This window comes from Tamandua tetradactyla, chromosome 15 (assembly GCF_023851605.1).
Source record: "Tamandua tetradactyla isolate mTamTet1 chromosome 15, mTamTet1.pri, whole genome shotgun sequence".
NCBI lineage: Eukaryota > Metazoa > Chordata > Mammalia > Pilosa > Myrmecophagidae > Tamandua > Tamandua tetradactyla.
In genome coordinates, this window is record NC_135341.1 from 74,508,602 (window position 1) to 74,521,333 (window position 12,732).

The 12,732-nt window shown below is 37.3% G+C and overlaps 1 protein-coding gene across 10 annotated transcripts in view; it reads left to right on the forward strand.

Moving 5' to 3' along the window:
- ATP2C1 (ATPase secretory pathway Ca2+ transporting 1) overlaps positions 1–12,732 on the forward strand; it is a 195,254-nt gene that overhangs the window by 135,371 nt on the left and 47,151 nt on the right. For all 10 annotated transcript variants that reach the window (XM_077130098.1, XM_077130105.1, XM_077130097.1 and 7 more), the window contains one exon: positions 7,394–7,460. In XM_077130098.1, the coding sequence (XP_076986213.1) occupies positions 7,394–7,460 (67 nt within the window). The remainder of the gene's footprint in view (positions 1–7,393; positions 7,461–12,732) is intronic.

Sequence of the window (12,732 nt, forward strand, 5' to 3'; positions counted from 1 at the left end):
TTTATGTGGTATATATGTCTCCACAATTTAAAAAAAGAGCAATGAGAGCCTGCCCGTGTCAAAAAAAAAAAAAGTAATGGATGAAAGAGATTATGACAACTACATGAGAAACATTATCTTGGACTGGATCTAATACTGGAGGAGAAAATGGATGATTTGGGGACATATGAAAAAACTATTATATAGACTGTACGCTTTATATCAATACTGAAGTTCTTGAACTTGATAATTGTACTTTATGTTGTCATGTGAATGAATATCCTGTTCTTAGGAAATGTACATGAAAGTTTTATGGGTTCAAGAAGCATGGTGTATACAACCTACCCTCAAAAGTTTAGAAAACTGGTGGATAAATAGATAACAGGAAGATATACTGATTGACAGAATAATACAGCACATATGGCAAAATATTAAAATTGGTAGATCTGTGTATCTGGGGATGGGGTACGTTGGAGTTCTCTGTATGAGTTTTTTTTTTTTTGCACGGACAGATACCGGGAATCGAACCAGGGTCTCCGGCGTGGCAGACAAGAACTCTGCCTGCTGAGCCACTGTGGCACATCCTATATGAGTTTTTTTTGTTTGTTTGTTTGTTTTTATTAACGGAAAAAAAAAAAAATTAACCCAACATTTAGAAATCATACCATTCTACATATGCAATCAGTAATTCTTAACATCATCACATAGATGCATGATCATCATTTCTTAGTACATTTACATCGCTTTAGAAGAACTAGCAACACAACAGAAAAAGATATAGAATGTTAATATAGAGAAAAAAAATAAAAGTAATAATAATAGTAAAAAAACCAAACAAACAGACAAACAAACAAACAAACAACAACAAAAAAAACCCTATAGCTCAGATGCAGCTTCATTCAGTGTTTTAACATAATTACATTACAATTAGGTAGTACTGTGCTGTCCATTTTTGAGTTTTTGTATCTAGTCCTGTTGCACAGTCTGTATCCCTTCAGCTCCAATTACCCATTATCTTACCCTGTTTCTAACTCCTGCTGGACTCTGTTACCAATGACATATTCCATGTTTATTCTTGAATGTCCGTTCACATCAGTGGGACCATACAGTATTTGTCCTTTAGTTTTTTGGCTAGACTCACTCAGCATAATGTTCTCTAGGTCCATCCATGTTATTACATGCTTCATAAGTTTATCCTGTCTTAAAGCTGCATAATATTCCATCGTATATATATACCACAGTTTGTTTAGCCATTCTTCTGTTGATGGACATTTTGGCTGTTTCCATCTCTTTGCAATTGTAAATAACGCTGCTATAAACATTGGTGTGCAAATGTCCGTTTGTGTCTTTGCCCTTAAGTCCTTTGAGTAGATACCCAGCAATGGTATTGCTGGGTCGTATGGCAATTCTATATTCAGCTTTTTGAGGAACCGCCAAACTGCCTTCCACAGTGGTTGCACCCTTTGACATTCCCACCAACAGTGGATAAGTGTGCCTCTTTCTCCACATCCTCTCCAGCACTTGTCATTTTCTGTTTTATTGATAATGGCCATTCTGGTGGGTGTGAGGTGATATCTCATTGTGGTTTTGATTTGCATTTCTCTAATGGCCAGGGACATTGAGCATCTCTTCATGTGCCTCTTGGCCATCCGTATTTCCTCTTCTGGTAGGTGTCTGTTCAAGTCTTTTTCCCATTTTGTAATTGGGTTGGCTGTCTTTTTGTTGTTGAGTTGAACAATCTCTTTATAAATTCTGGATACTAGACCTTTATCTGATGTGTCATTTCCAAATATTGTCTCCCATTGTGTAGGCTGTCTTTCTACTTTCTTGATGAAGTTCTTTGATGCACAAAAGTGTTTCATTTTGAGGAGCTCCCATTTATTTATTTCCTTCTTCAATGCTCTTGCTTTAGGTTTAAGGTCCATAAAACCACCTCCAATTGTAAGTTTCATAAGATATCTCCCTACATTTTCCTCTGTTTTATGGTCTTAGACCTAATGTTTAGATCTTTGATCCATTTTGAGTTAACTTTTGTATAGGGTGTGAGATATGGGTCTTCTTTCATTCTTTTGCATATGGATGTCCAGTTCTCTAGGCACCATTTATTGAAGAGACTGTTCTGTCCCAGGTGAGTTGGCTTGACTGCCTTATCAAAGATCAAATGTCCATAGATGAGAGGGTCTATATCTGAGCACTCTATTCGATTCCATTGGTCGATATATCTATCTTTATGCTAATACCATGCTGTTTTGACCACTGTGGCTTCATAGTATGCCTTAAAGTCCAGCAGCGTGAGACCTCCAGCTTCGTTTTTTTTCCTCAAGATGTTTTTGGCAATTAGGGGAACCCTGCCCTTCCAGATAAATTTGCTTATTGGTTTTTCTATTACTGAAAAATAAGTTGTTGGGATTTTGATTGGTATTGCATTGAATCTGTAGATCAATTTAGGTAGGATTGACATCTTAACTATATTTAGTCTTCCAATCCATGAACACGGTATGCCCTTCCATCTATTTAGGTCTTCTGTGATTTCTTTTAGCAGTTTTTTGTAGTTTTCTTTAAATAGGTTTTTTGTCTCTTTAGTTAAATTTATTCCTAGGTATTTTATTCTTTTAGTTGCAATTGTAAATGGGATTCGTTTCTTGATTTCCCCCTCAACTTGTTCATTACTAGTGTATAGGAATGCTACAGATTTTTGAATGTTGATCTTGTAACCTGCTACTTTGCTGTACTCATTTATTAGCTCTAGTAGTTTTGTTGTGGAATTTTCCGGGTTTTCGACGTATAGTATCATATCGTCTGCAAACAGTGATAGTTTTACTTCTTCCTTTCCAATTTTGATGCCTTGTATTTCTTTTTCTTGTCTAATTGCTCTGGCTAGAACCTCCAACACAATGTTGAATAATAGTGGTGATAGTGGACATCCTTGTCTTCTTCCTGATCTTAGGGGGAAAGTTTTCAATTTTTCCCCATTGAGGATGATATTAGCTGTGGGTTTTTCATATATTCCCTCTATCATTTTAAGGAAGTTCCCTTGTATTCCTATCTTTTGAAGTGTTTTCAACAGGAAAGGATGTTGAATCTTGTCAAATGCCCTCTCTGCATCAATTGAGATGATCATGTGATTTTTCTGCTTTGATTTGTTGATATGGTGTATTACATTAATTGATTTTCTTATGTTGAACCATCCTTGCATACCTGGGATGAATCCTACTTGGTCATGATGTATAATTCTTTTAATGTGTTGTTGGATACGATTTGCTAGAATTTTATTGAGGATTTTTGCATCTATATTCATTAGAGAGATTGGTCTGTAGTTTTCTTTTTTTGATTAATATCTTTGCCTGGTTTTGGTATGAGGGTGATGTTGGCTTCATAGAATGAATTAGGTAGTTTTCCCTCCACTTCAATTACTTTGAAGAGTTTGAGGAGAGTTGGTACTAATTCTTTCTGGAATGTTTGATAGAATTCACATGTGAAGCCGTCTGGTCCTGGACTTTTCTTTTTAGGGAGCTTTTGAATGACTAATTCAATCTCTTTACTTGTGATTGGTTTGTTGAGGTCATCTATTTCTTTCTGAGTCAAAGTTGGTTGTTCATGTCTTTCCAGGAACCCGTCCATTTCATCTAAATTGTTGTATTTATTAGCGTAAAGTTGTTCATAGTATCCTGTTATTACCTCCTTTATTTCTGTGAGGTCAGTAGTTATGTCTCCTCTTCCATTTCTGATCTTATTTATTTGCATCCTCTCTCTTCTTCTTTTTGTCAATCTTGATAAGGGCCCATCAATCTTATTGATTTTCTCATAGAATCAACTTCTGGTCTTATTGATTTTCTCTATTGTTTTCATGTTTTCAATGTCATTTATTTCTGCTCTAATCTTTGTTATTTCTTTCCTTTTGCTGGCTTTGGGATTAGTTTGCTGTTCTTTCTCCAGTTCTTCCAAGTGGACAGTTAATTCCTGCATTTTTGCCTTTTTTCTTTTCTGATATAGGCGTTTAGGGCAATAAATTTCCCTCTTAGCACTGCCTTTGCTGCGTCCCATAAGTTTTGATATGTTGTGTTTTCATTTTCATTCGCCTCGAGGTATTTACTAATTTCTCTTGCAATTTCTTCTTTGACCCACTTGTTGTTTAAGAGTGTGTTGTTGAGCCTCCACGTATTTGTGAATTTTCTGGCACTCCGCCTATTATTGATTTCCAACTTCATTCCTTTATGGTCCGAGAAAGTGTTGTGTATGATTTCAATCTTTTTAAATTTGTTAAGACTTGCTTTGTGACCCAGCATATGGTCTGTCTTTGAGAATGATCCATTAGCACTGGAGAAAAAGGTGTATCCTGCTGTTGTGGGCTGTAATGTCCTATAAATGTCTGTTAAGTCTAACTCATTTATAGTAATATTCAGATTTTCTATTTCTTTATTGATCCTCTGTCTAGATGTTCTCTCCATTGATGAGAGTGGTGAATTGAAGTCTCCAACTATTATGGTATATGTCTATTTCCCTTTTCAGTGTTTGCAGTGTATTCCTCACGTATTTTGGGGCATTCTGGTTCGGTGCGTAAATATTTATGATTGTTATGTCTTCTTGTTTAATTGTTTCTTTTATTAGTATATAGTGTCCTTCTTTGTCTCTTTTAACTGTTTTACATTTGAAGTCTAACTTGTTGGATATTAGTATAGCCACTCCTGCTCTTTTCTGGTTGTTATTTGCATGAAATATCTTTTCCCAACCTTTCACTTTCAACCTATGTTTATCTTTGGGTCCAAGATGTGTTTCCTGTAGACAGCATATAGAAGGATCCTGTTTTTTAATCCATTCTGCCATTCTATGTCTTTTGATTGGGGAATTCAATCCATTAACATTTAGTGTTATTACTGTTTGCATAATAATTTCTTCTACCATTTTGCCTTTTGTATTATATATATCATATCTGACTTTCCTTCTTTCTACACTCTTCTCCATACCTCTCTCTTCTGTCTTTTCGTATCTGACTCTAGTGCTCCCTTTAGTATTTCTTGCAGAGCTGATCTCTTGGTCACAAGTTCTCTCAGTGACTTTTTGTCTGAGAATGTTTTAATTTCTCCCTCATTTTTGAAGGACAATTTTGCTGGATATAGGAGTCTTGGTTGGCAGTTTTTCTCTTTTAGTAATTTAAATATATCATCCCACTGTCTTCTAGCTTCCATGGTTTCTGCTGAGAAATCTACACATAATCTTATTGGGTTTCCCTTGTATGTGATGGATTGTTTTTCTCTTGCTGCTTTCAAGATCCTCTCTTTATCTTTGACCTCTGACATTCTAACTAGTAAGTGTCTTGGAGAACGCCTATTTGGGTCTAATCTCTTTGGGGTGTGCTGCACTTCTTGGATCTGTAATTTTAGGTCTTTCATAAGAGTTGGGAAATTTTCCGTGATAATTTCTTCCATTAGTTTTTCTCCTCCTTTTCCCTTCTCTTCTCCTTCTGGGACACCCACAACACGTATATTTGTGTGGTTCATATTGTCCTTGAGTTCCCTGATACCCTGTTCAAATTTTTCCATTCTTTTCCTGATAGTTTCTGCTTCTTTTTGGAATTCAGATGTTCCATCCTCCAAATCACTAATTCTATCTTCTGTCTCTCTAAATCTATCATTGTAGGTATCCATTGTTTTTTTCCATCTTTTCTACTTTATCCTTCACTTCCATAAGCTCTGTGATTTGTTTTTTCAGTTTTTCTATTTCTTCCTTATGTTCAGCCGATGTCTTCATGTCCTCCCTCAATTTATCGATTTCGTTTTTGAAGAGGTTTTCCATTTCTGTTCGTATATTAAGGATTAGTTTCAGCTCCTGTATCTCATTTGAGCTATTGGTTTGTTCCTTTGACTGGGCCATATTTTCAGTTTTCTGAGCGTGATCCGTTATCTTCTGCTGGTGTCTGGGCATTTAGTCAGATTTCCCTGGGTGATGGACCCAACAGGTCGAAAGATTTTTGTGTGAAATCTCTGGGTTCTGTTTTTCTTATCCTGCCCAGTAGGTGGCGCTCGTGGCACACGTTTGTCTGCAGGTTCCACCAGTAAAAGGTGGTGTTGGTCCTTTAACTTTGGAAAACTCTCACTGTGGGGGAGGTTCGCCAGCCGAAGTGGCTTGGAAGAGTGCCAGCCGGCCCGGGGGTCCGAACGCGGGGAGGGTCGCCGGCCGCCGCAGCCCGGGAGAGTGCCCGACCGAATTTCCTAGTCGGCCCGGGGCGCCAAGTGTGGTGGGAGCGCGCCAGCCACTGCAGCCCGGGAGATTGCACCGTTCCCAGCCGGACCGGGGAGTCACGTGTTTGGAAGGGACCCCCCCGGTCACCGTTCTCCGCAGTCTAGGGATTTCTGACCCAACTCTCTCAGTTGGTCCGGAGTTCTTGCGTGGTGGGGCGCCAGCCGCCACAGCCCGAGGGGACCGCCTGCCCAATTCTGCCTGCTGGCCTGGGAAGGAGGAAGTGAGGGACTCCGGCCGCTTGCCGTCCCGCCCGGGAAATCCCGCGCCCCTCGGCGATCTCACCGGAGCTGGTTCTCCCAGACAGTCAGGCATTCCAGGATGGGGTACGCCGTCCCTTTGATCTCTTTCATGGCTCCGGGAGCTGCTCTGTATCTCTCCACTACCCCAGTAGCTGTTCTGGAGGAGGAAAGGTGAGGGTGGCAAGGCTGTCGAGGTCGGTGGCGGAGGAGCCGGTGAAGGCGGAAGAGGGCACGGTGGTGGTTGGAGAGCCGCCGGAGCAGGAGGAGAAAGGGAAGGATAAGGTGGCAGATGGAGCGCCGCCGTAGCAGAAGGGGTAAGAGGAGGGCAAGATGGTGGCGGGAGCGCTGATGCGGAGAAGGGGGAAGAGGAGGGCTGGCTGGCTGGCGGCGGGAGTGCCGCCGGCGGAGAAAGAGGGAGAGGAGGGCTGGCTGGCGGCGGGAGCGCCGCCGTCGGAGAAAGAGCCTATATGAGTTTTTATTATTTTTGTTGCTGTCCTGTCAGTTTGAAGTTATTTCAGAATAAAAAGTTTAAGGGAAAAAAAAGTAAAGCTTCACAGCTCATTTTTACAAAGTTGATAGTAAATAGAAGACCTGTATTTCTTATGTACTGCCTTCTTTTTTCTCATTGTATGAAAAAACTGGTAATTTTTTTTATACTGGGAACTCTCCGATATTGTTCTAAGGGATGGATGGGGGCAGTGGCAACAACAGGGAACATTTTGTGCATGTGTGTATATATGCGCACACATGCAGCACTAACTTTTCTCTCCTCTGCTTAATAGAGTTTTGTAATATATTATAATGATCTGATACACATTTCTTTTTATATCAGGGACATTTTCAATACCCTCAACTCAATATTCCATCCTTTTTTTTTTTTCCAACCTAGTTCATTTTGTATAAGAGGGACAAATAGCTGTTTGGTTCTCTTTCAGGTATCATCATGTTGGTTGGCTGGTTACTAGGAAAAGATATCTTGGAAATGTTTACTATTAGTGTAAGGTAAGTCTAATAGAGTGCTTATTAATAGAAATCTATTTTGCCTTTCTTATCTCTGGTAAGCATAGCTTATGTTGATTATGATAGTAGTATTTTATGAAACACATTATACTGTAAATAATTCAAAATGCATATGTGGCAATGGAGAAAACCCACTTCAGATTATCTGGAATTATCAACCCAGTTGTATGTTCTTAAGTATAAATAAACAATTAAGGATTGCCAGGTTGAAAACGAGCATTGTGAATGAGAAAGACTAACCTAATCAAATTGAATATCAATCTTAGAGGAAACAGAAAAATCCAATTGAGAGAAATTAAAAATAAACAAACAAAATACTTGGATTTTTTAGTGATTTTTGAAGAAACCTTATCCCAATAAAGGGACAGATTTCTTTAGAAGAGCATCACACAACAAAAAAAAGACTTAAGAAATTAAGATTATGATTGCCAATATTAAAAATTCAGTAGAAGGACTATAATATAAAATTGAAGAGGTCTCTCCAAAAATAAGAGTAAAAGTCAAATAGGAAATGAGATAAAAGTAAGAATAATTCAGGAAATAACATGTCTAACAATAGGGGTTTCAAAAGAGAGATAATAGGAAATTACTTAAGATATAGTATATTTTCTTGTATTTAAGTGAGAAATCATTGGTTAGAAAGGGTTCACCAAATGCAAAGAGGGAGAGACAAAAATTCTGACCTATATATGTCTGAAACTGAAACCAATTAGGCCATCTACGAAGGAAGGATAATTAGACTGGTATCAGATTTCTCATTAGCAGCTTCTGTTCCCACCATGCTGTCTTTTTAGGTTCTGAACATTACAACTCATAAGACTTTCATAGACCATGTCTGGTACCTGTATCCTAAACACAGCAGGGCAGCTTTTGGCAGAATATAGTTCAGATACAAGGAAATGATATCAATATTGTGAGTATAGGAACTGCCCTGGGTTAATGTGTCTCATGTTCCACAAGAGCCAGCATCTCTTGAAACAGGATGTCCAGTTGTCTGCCAGGGATATTTCCAGTTAGATGAGTTACCAAACTCAGGAAATGCAGAGCCTTGACTTCCTATAAAATCCTACTTTTCCAATTTCAGAGACAGTTTGTCAGTCCAGGAATCACTTTCTCATAAGCAATCTCCCTGTCAGCATAGTTGACATAATACCTTTATCAGATCACTAGAAGAATAGAACTAGAGAGTTCATGAAAAGCAGAAGAGGAAAAAGATTTGGTTTACCCTTCATCTGTAGCACAATTGGATAACATTAGATGACAGTGAGTAGTTTTTATCACATTAGATTTATAGATTACAAAATGATTGTAAGTCTATAAATCTCTGCCTAGCCAAAGTATCATTATTACTTATAAATAAATAATCCAAGTGCTCAGAAAATCTGTCTCCTACCTATACTTATATGAATTCCAGCAAAACAGAGGTGAAAGAAATCAAGATGATCACCTGGTATGAAAGAAATGGTGGAACTAACTTGGGTATCTAAGGAAAAGAAATTCTAGGTAATAGATTTCTGGTAGGCCTAGGAAGTAATTGTTCAAGTATGTAAACAAAATACAATGGATTTCAAGAAGAGAAATGGAATAGATTACAAGGAGTAGGTAGAATGTATAAGAAGTTAAACAATATTTGTGATATGGTACAGGAGTATTTTTTTCTGCTTAAAGGAAGTAAATGTATTTTAAAACACTTGGCTTAAATTTGTATGAATAAAACTTGGATTATATACAAATATTTAAATATTAATACTCAATGTCCTATTTTTTGGACCCAGTTTTAGTTTTTGATTTTTTTTTGCTGTTTTCAAGCATTTCTGTTTGGATAAACAAAATGTGTTATATGAACACAATGGAATATTATTCAGCCTTGTAAAAAAAGGAATGAAGTTTTGATATAAGCAACAACAGGGATGAACCTTGTTTCATGTTGAGTGAAATAAACCAGGCACAAAAGAACAAAAAAATGTATGATCTCACTGATAGGAAATAATTAGCAAAAGCAGACTCAGAGTCAGAATCTAGAATATAGGTTACCAGGGGATAGGGTGGGAGTAGGAAATTAGGGTATTCATGGTTAAATTGTGCAGTGTTCCTGTTCAGATTGATTGAAAAGTTTTGGAAATGGATGGTGGTGATGGTAGCACGATACTGTGAACGTAATTAACATTGCTGAATGGTATATTTGAAGGTAGTTAAAAAGGGAAATTTTAGGTTGTATATATGTGACTAGAATAAAATTTTTTAAAAAGATTCACATATTATGACTTTTATTCCTTCTTCAAGGTCATCATAAAATAAAAAGAAAATTTCCTAATTTTTTTTTTTTTTTTTTTTTTTTTTTTAAAGGAAAGACAGAGAGAAGGAAGGAAGGATAGAAGGAAGGAAGGAAGGAAGAAAGGGAAACATTTTTAAACATTTTCTTGTTTTATTGTATTCTGTTTCTCCGTTTTTGTTACATGGGGTGGGGCCGGGAATCGAACCGAGGTCCTCCGGCATAGCAGGCAAGCACTTTGCCCGCTGAGCCACCGCGGCCCGCCCAAATTTCCTAATTTTTAAAAAGAAAAAAATTTTTCCTATTTTCCAGTTACTATATGGATCCAGTAGATCCTTTTATAAATCTTAGGTACATCATGGCATCTTTTGTTATTTTATTTTTTCTGTATCTTGAAACATTTTGCTATTTCATCACCCTGGGAATTATTTTAATAATTATTCTGAACTGTGCTAAGAGAGATTAAAATAAAAAGAAAATGAAAGTATATGGAATGACTCAAGATTGATGTAATAAAATAATCATCACTGGTTCATTATCCTTTAGTTTCTTATAAAGAGGGCTTGAGGCACTATAAAGTCATCATCATTCTCATCACTTTAATTGAACAAAGTTTAGAATTTAGAATTTTTTATTTTCCACCATAATATTAGGCAACAAGAATAATTGACAGAAGACTTTTCGCAGTTATTAAATGAATCAGAAAATGAATGTATTGTCTCATGATGATGAGGGTGAAACAAATCTTATAAGTGAAATTTTAGACCATGAGTCCTTGAATAATGATACCATATATTTTCTCAAACGCAGGAACTGATGAATGAATAGTTTGTTTCTAAGGACAAAAAGGGAAGAGATCTTCTCTTCTGGGTAGTTTTTCTACAGGAAGGAATTCATCATTCAGTGTTTTTGACAAGAATCTGGACCATCCCTTTTTGCTAGTGTGGTGATTTATTAAAATTTATTTGATATGGTTTATAAGTAGACAAATGCTAAAGGTTGGTGTGAATATAAAGGTAATTACAAGAAATAGGTGATATAGAAATGAATTAATTATGGTTATAGATGCCAGTGTTGTCAAGCTAGATTAAGTGAGAGAAGAAGTAGGTAATAGAAACTGGGAAGTAGAAGCAATGGAGGAAATGGTGGTAAAGGATAGTAGTGCTTTTCAATTATTATCAAGCAATAATAATTGAAGTGGAATAAGAAATAGAAGCTTATGTCTCTTTTTAAAAATTGCAGAGGGAAAACAGTGAAATAATTTACTTTTTATTGTGATAAAATACATATAAATACATACAATATTAACCATTTTAAAGTGTACATTTCAGTGGCATTAAGTATACTCACAGTGTCATACAACCATCACCACATTCTGGTTACAGAATATTTTCATCATAACAAAAGGAAACCTACTATCTGTCAAGCTGTACTCCCCATTCTCCCATCTCTTCAACCCCTGGCAATCACTAATCTGTTTTTTGTTTTCTCTGTAGATTTACCTATTCTGGGTATTTCATATAAACGGAATCATACAATATGTGCCATTTTATTTATGGCTTGTTTCACTTAGCATAAGGTTTTCCAGGTTCATCCATGGTTCATCCATGAAGTCAGTACTTCATTCCTTTTCTTTCTTTTTTTTGCATGGGCAGACACTGGAAATCGAACCCAGGTCTCTAGCATGGCAGGTGAGAACTCTGCCCCTGTGCCATTGTTGCCCACCCAGTACTTCCTTCCTTTTTTATGGCTGAAAAATATGCGTTTATGTGGCTGTATCACATTTTGTTTATCCATTCATGTGTCGATGAACACTCTCTTGTTTCTGCCTTCTGGATATTTGACTGATGCTGCTATGAAATTGTCTACAAATCTCTGAGCCCTTGTTTTCAATTGCTGGGTCATTTGGTAATTCTGTATTTAACCTTGAAGAAGTATCAAACTGTTTTCTGCAATGGCTGCACAATTTTACATTCCCACCAGCCAGTGCATGAGGGTTCCAATTTTCTGTATACTTCTCAACACTTGTTATTTTACTTTTTTTTTCCATTCTACATATATAATCAGTAATTCACAATATCATCACATAGTTGCATATTCATCATCATGATCATTTCTTAGAACATTTGCATCAATTCAGAAAAAGAAATAAAGAGACACAGAAAAATAAAACGAGAACAGAAAAAAAGGAATTATACATACCATACCCCTTACCCATCCCTTTCATTGATCACTAGCATTTCAAACTAAATTTATTTTAACATTTGTTCCCCCTATTATTTTTATTCCATATGTTCTACTCATCAGTTGACAAGGTATATTAAAGGAGCATCAGACACAAGGTTTTTACAATCACCCAGTCACATTGTGAAAGCTATATCATTATACAATCATCATCAAGAAACATGGCTACTAGAACTCAGCTCTACATTTTCAGGCAGTTCCCTCCAGCCTTTCGGTGATATCTACTTAATGTGTAAGAATAACCTCTCGACTCTGTTTGGAATCTCTCAGCCATTGACACTTTGTCTCGTTTAACTCTTCCCCCATTTGGTTGAGAAGGTTTTCTCAATCCCTTGATTCTCGGTCTCAGCTCATTCTAGAGTTTTTCTCAATCCCTTGATGCTGAGTCTCAGCTCATTCTAGGATGTCTTTCCCAGGTTGCCAGAAAGGTCCACACCCCTGGCAGTCATGTCCCATGTAGACAGGGGGAGGGTGGTGAGTTTGCTTGTTGTGTTGGCTGGAGACAGAGGCCACATCTGAGCAACAAAAGAGGTTCTGTTGGGGGTGACTCTTAGGCCTAATTTTAAGTAGGCTTAACCTATCCTTTGTGGAGTTAAGTTTCATATGAACAAACCCCAAGACTGGGGGCTCAGCCTATAGCTTTGGTTGTCCACACTGCTTGTGAGAATATCAAGAATTCAACTTGGGGAAGTTGAGTTTTCCCCTGTACTCACCATTCCCCGAAGGGGACTTTTTGCG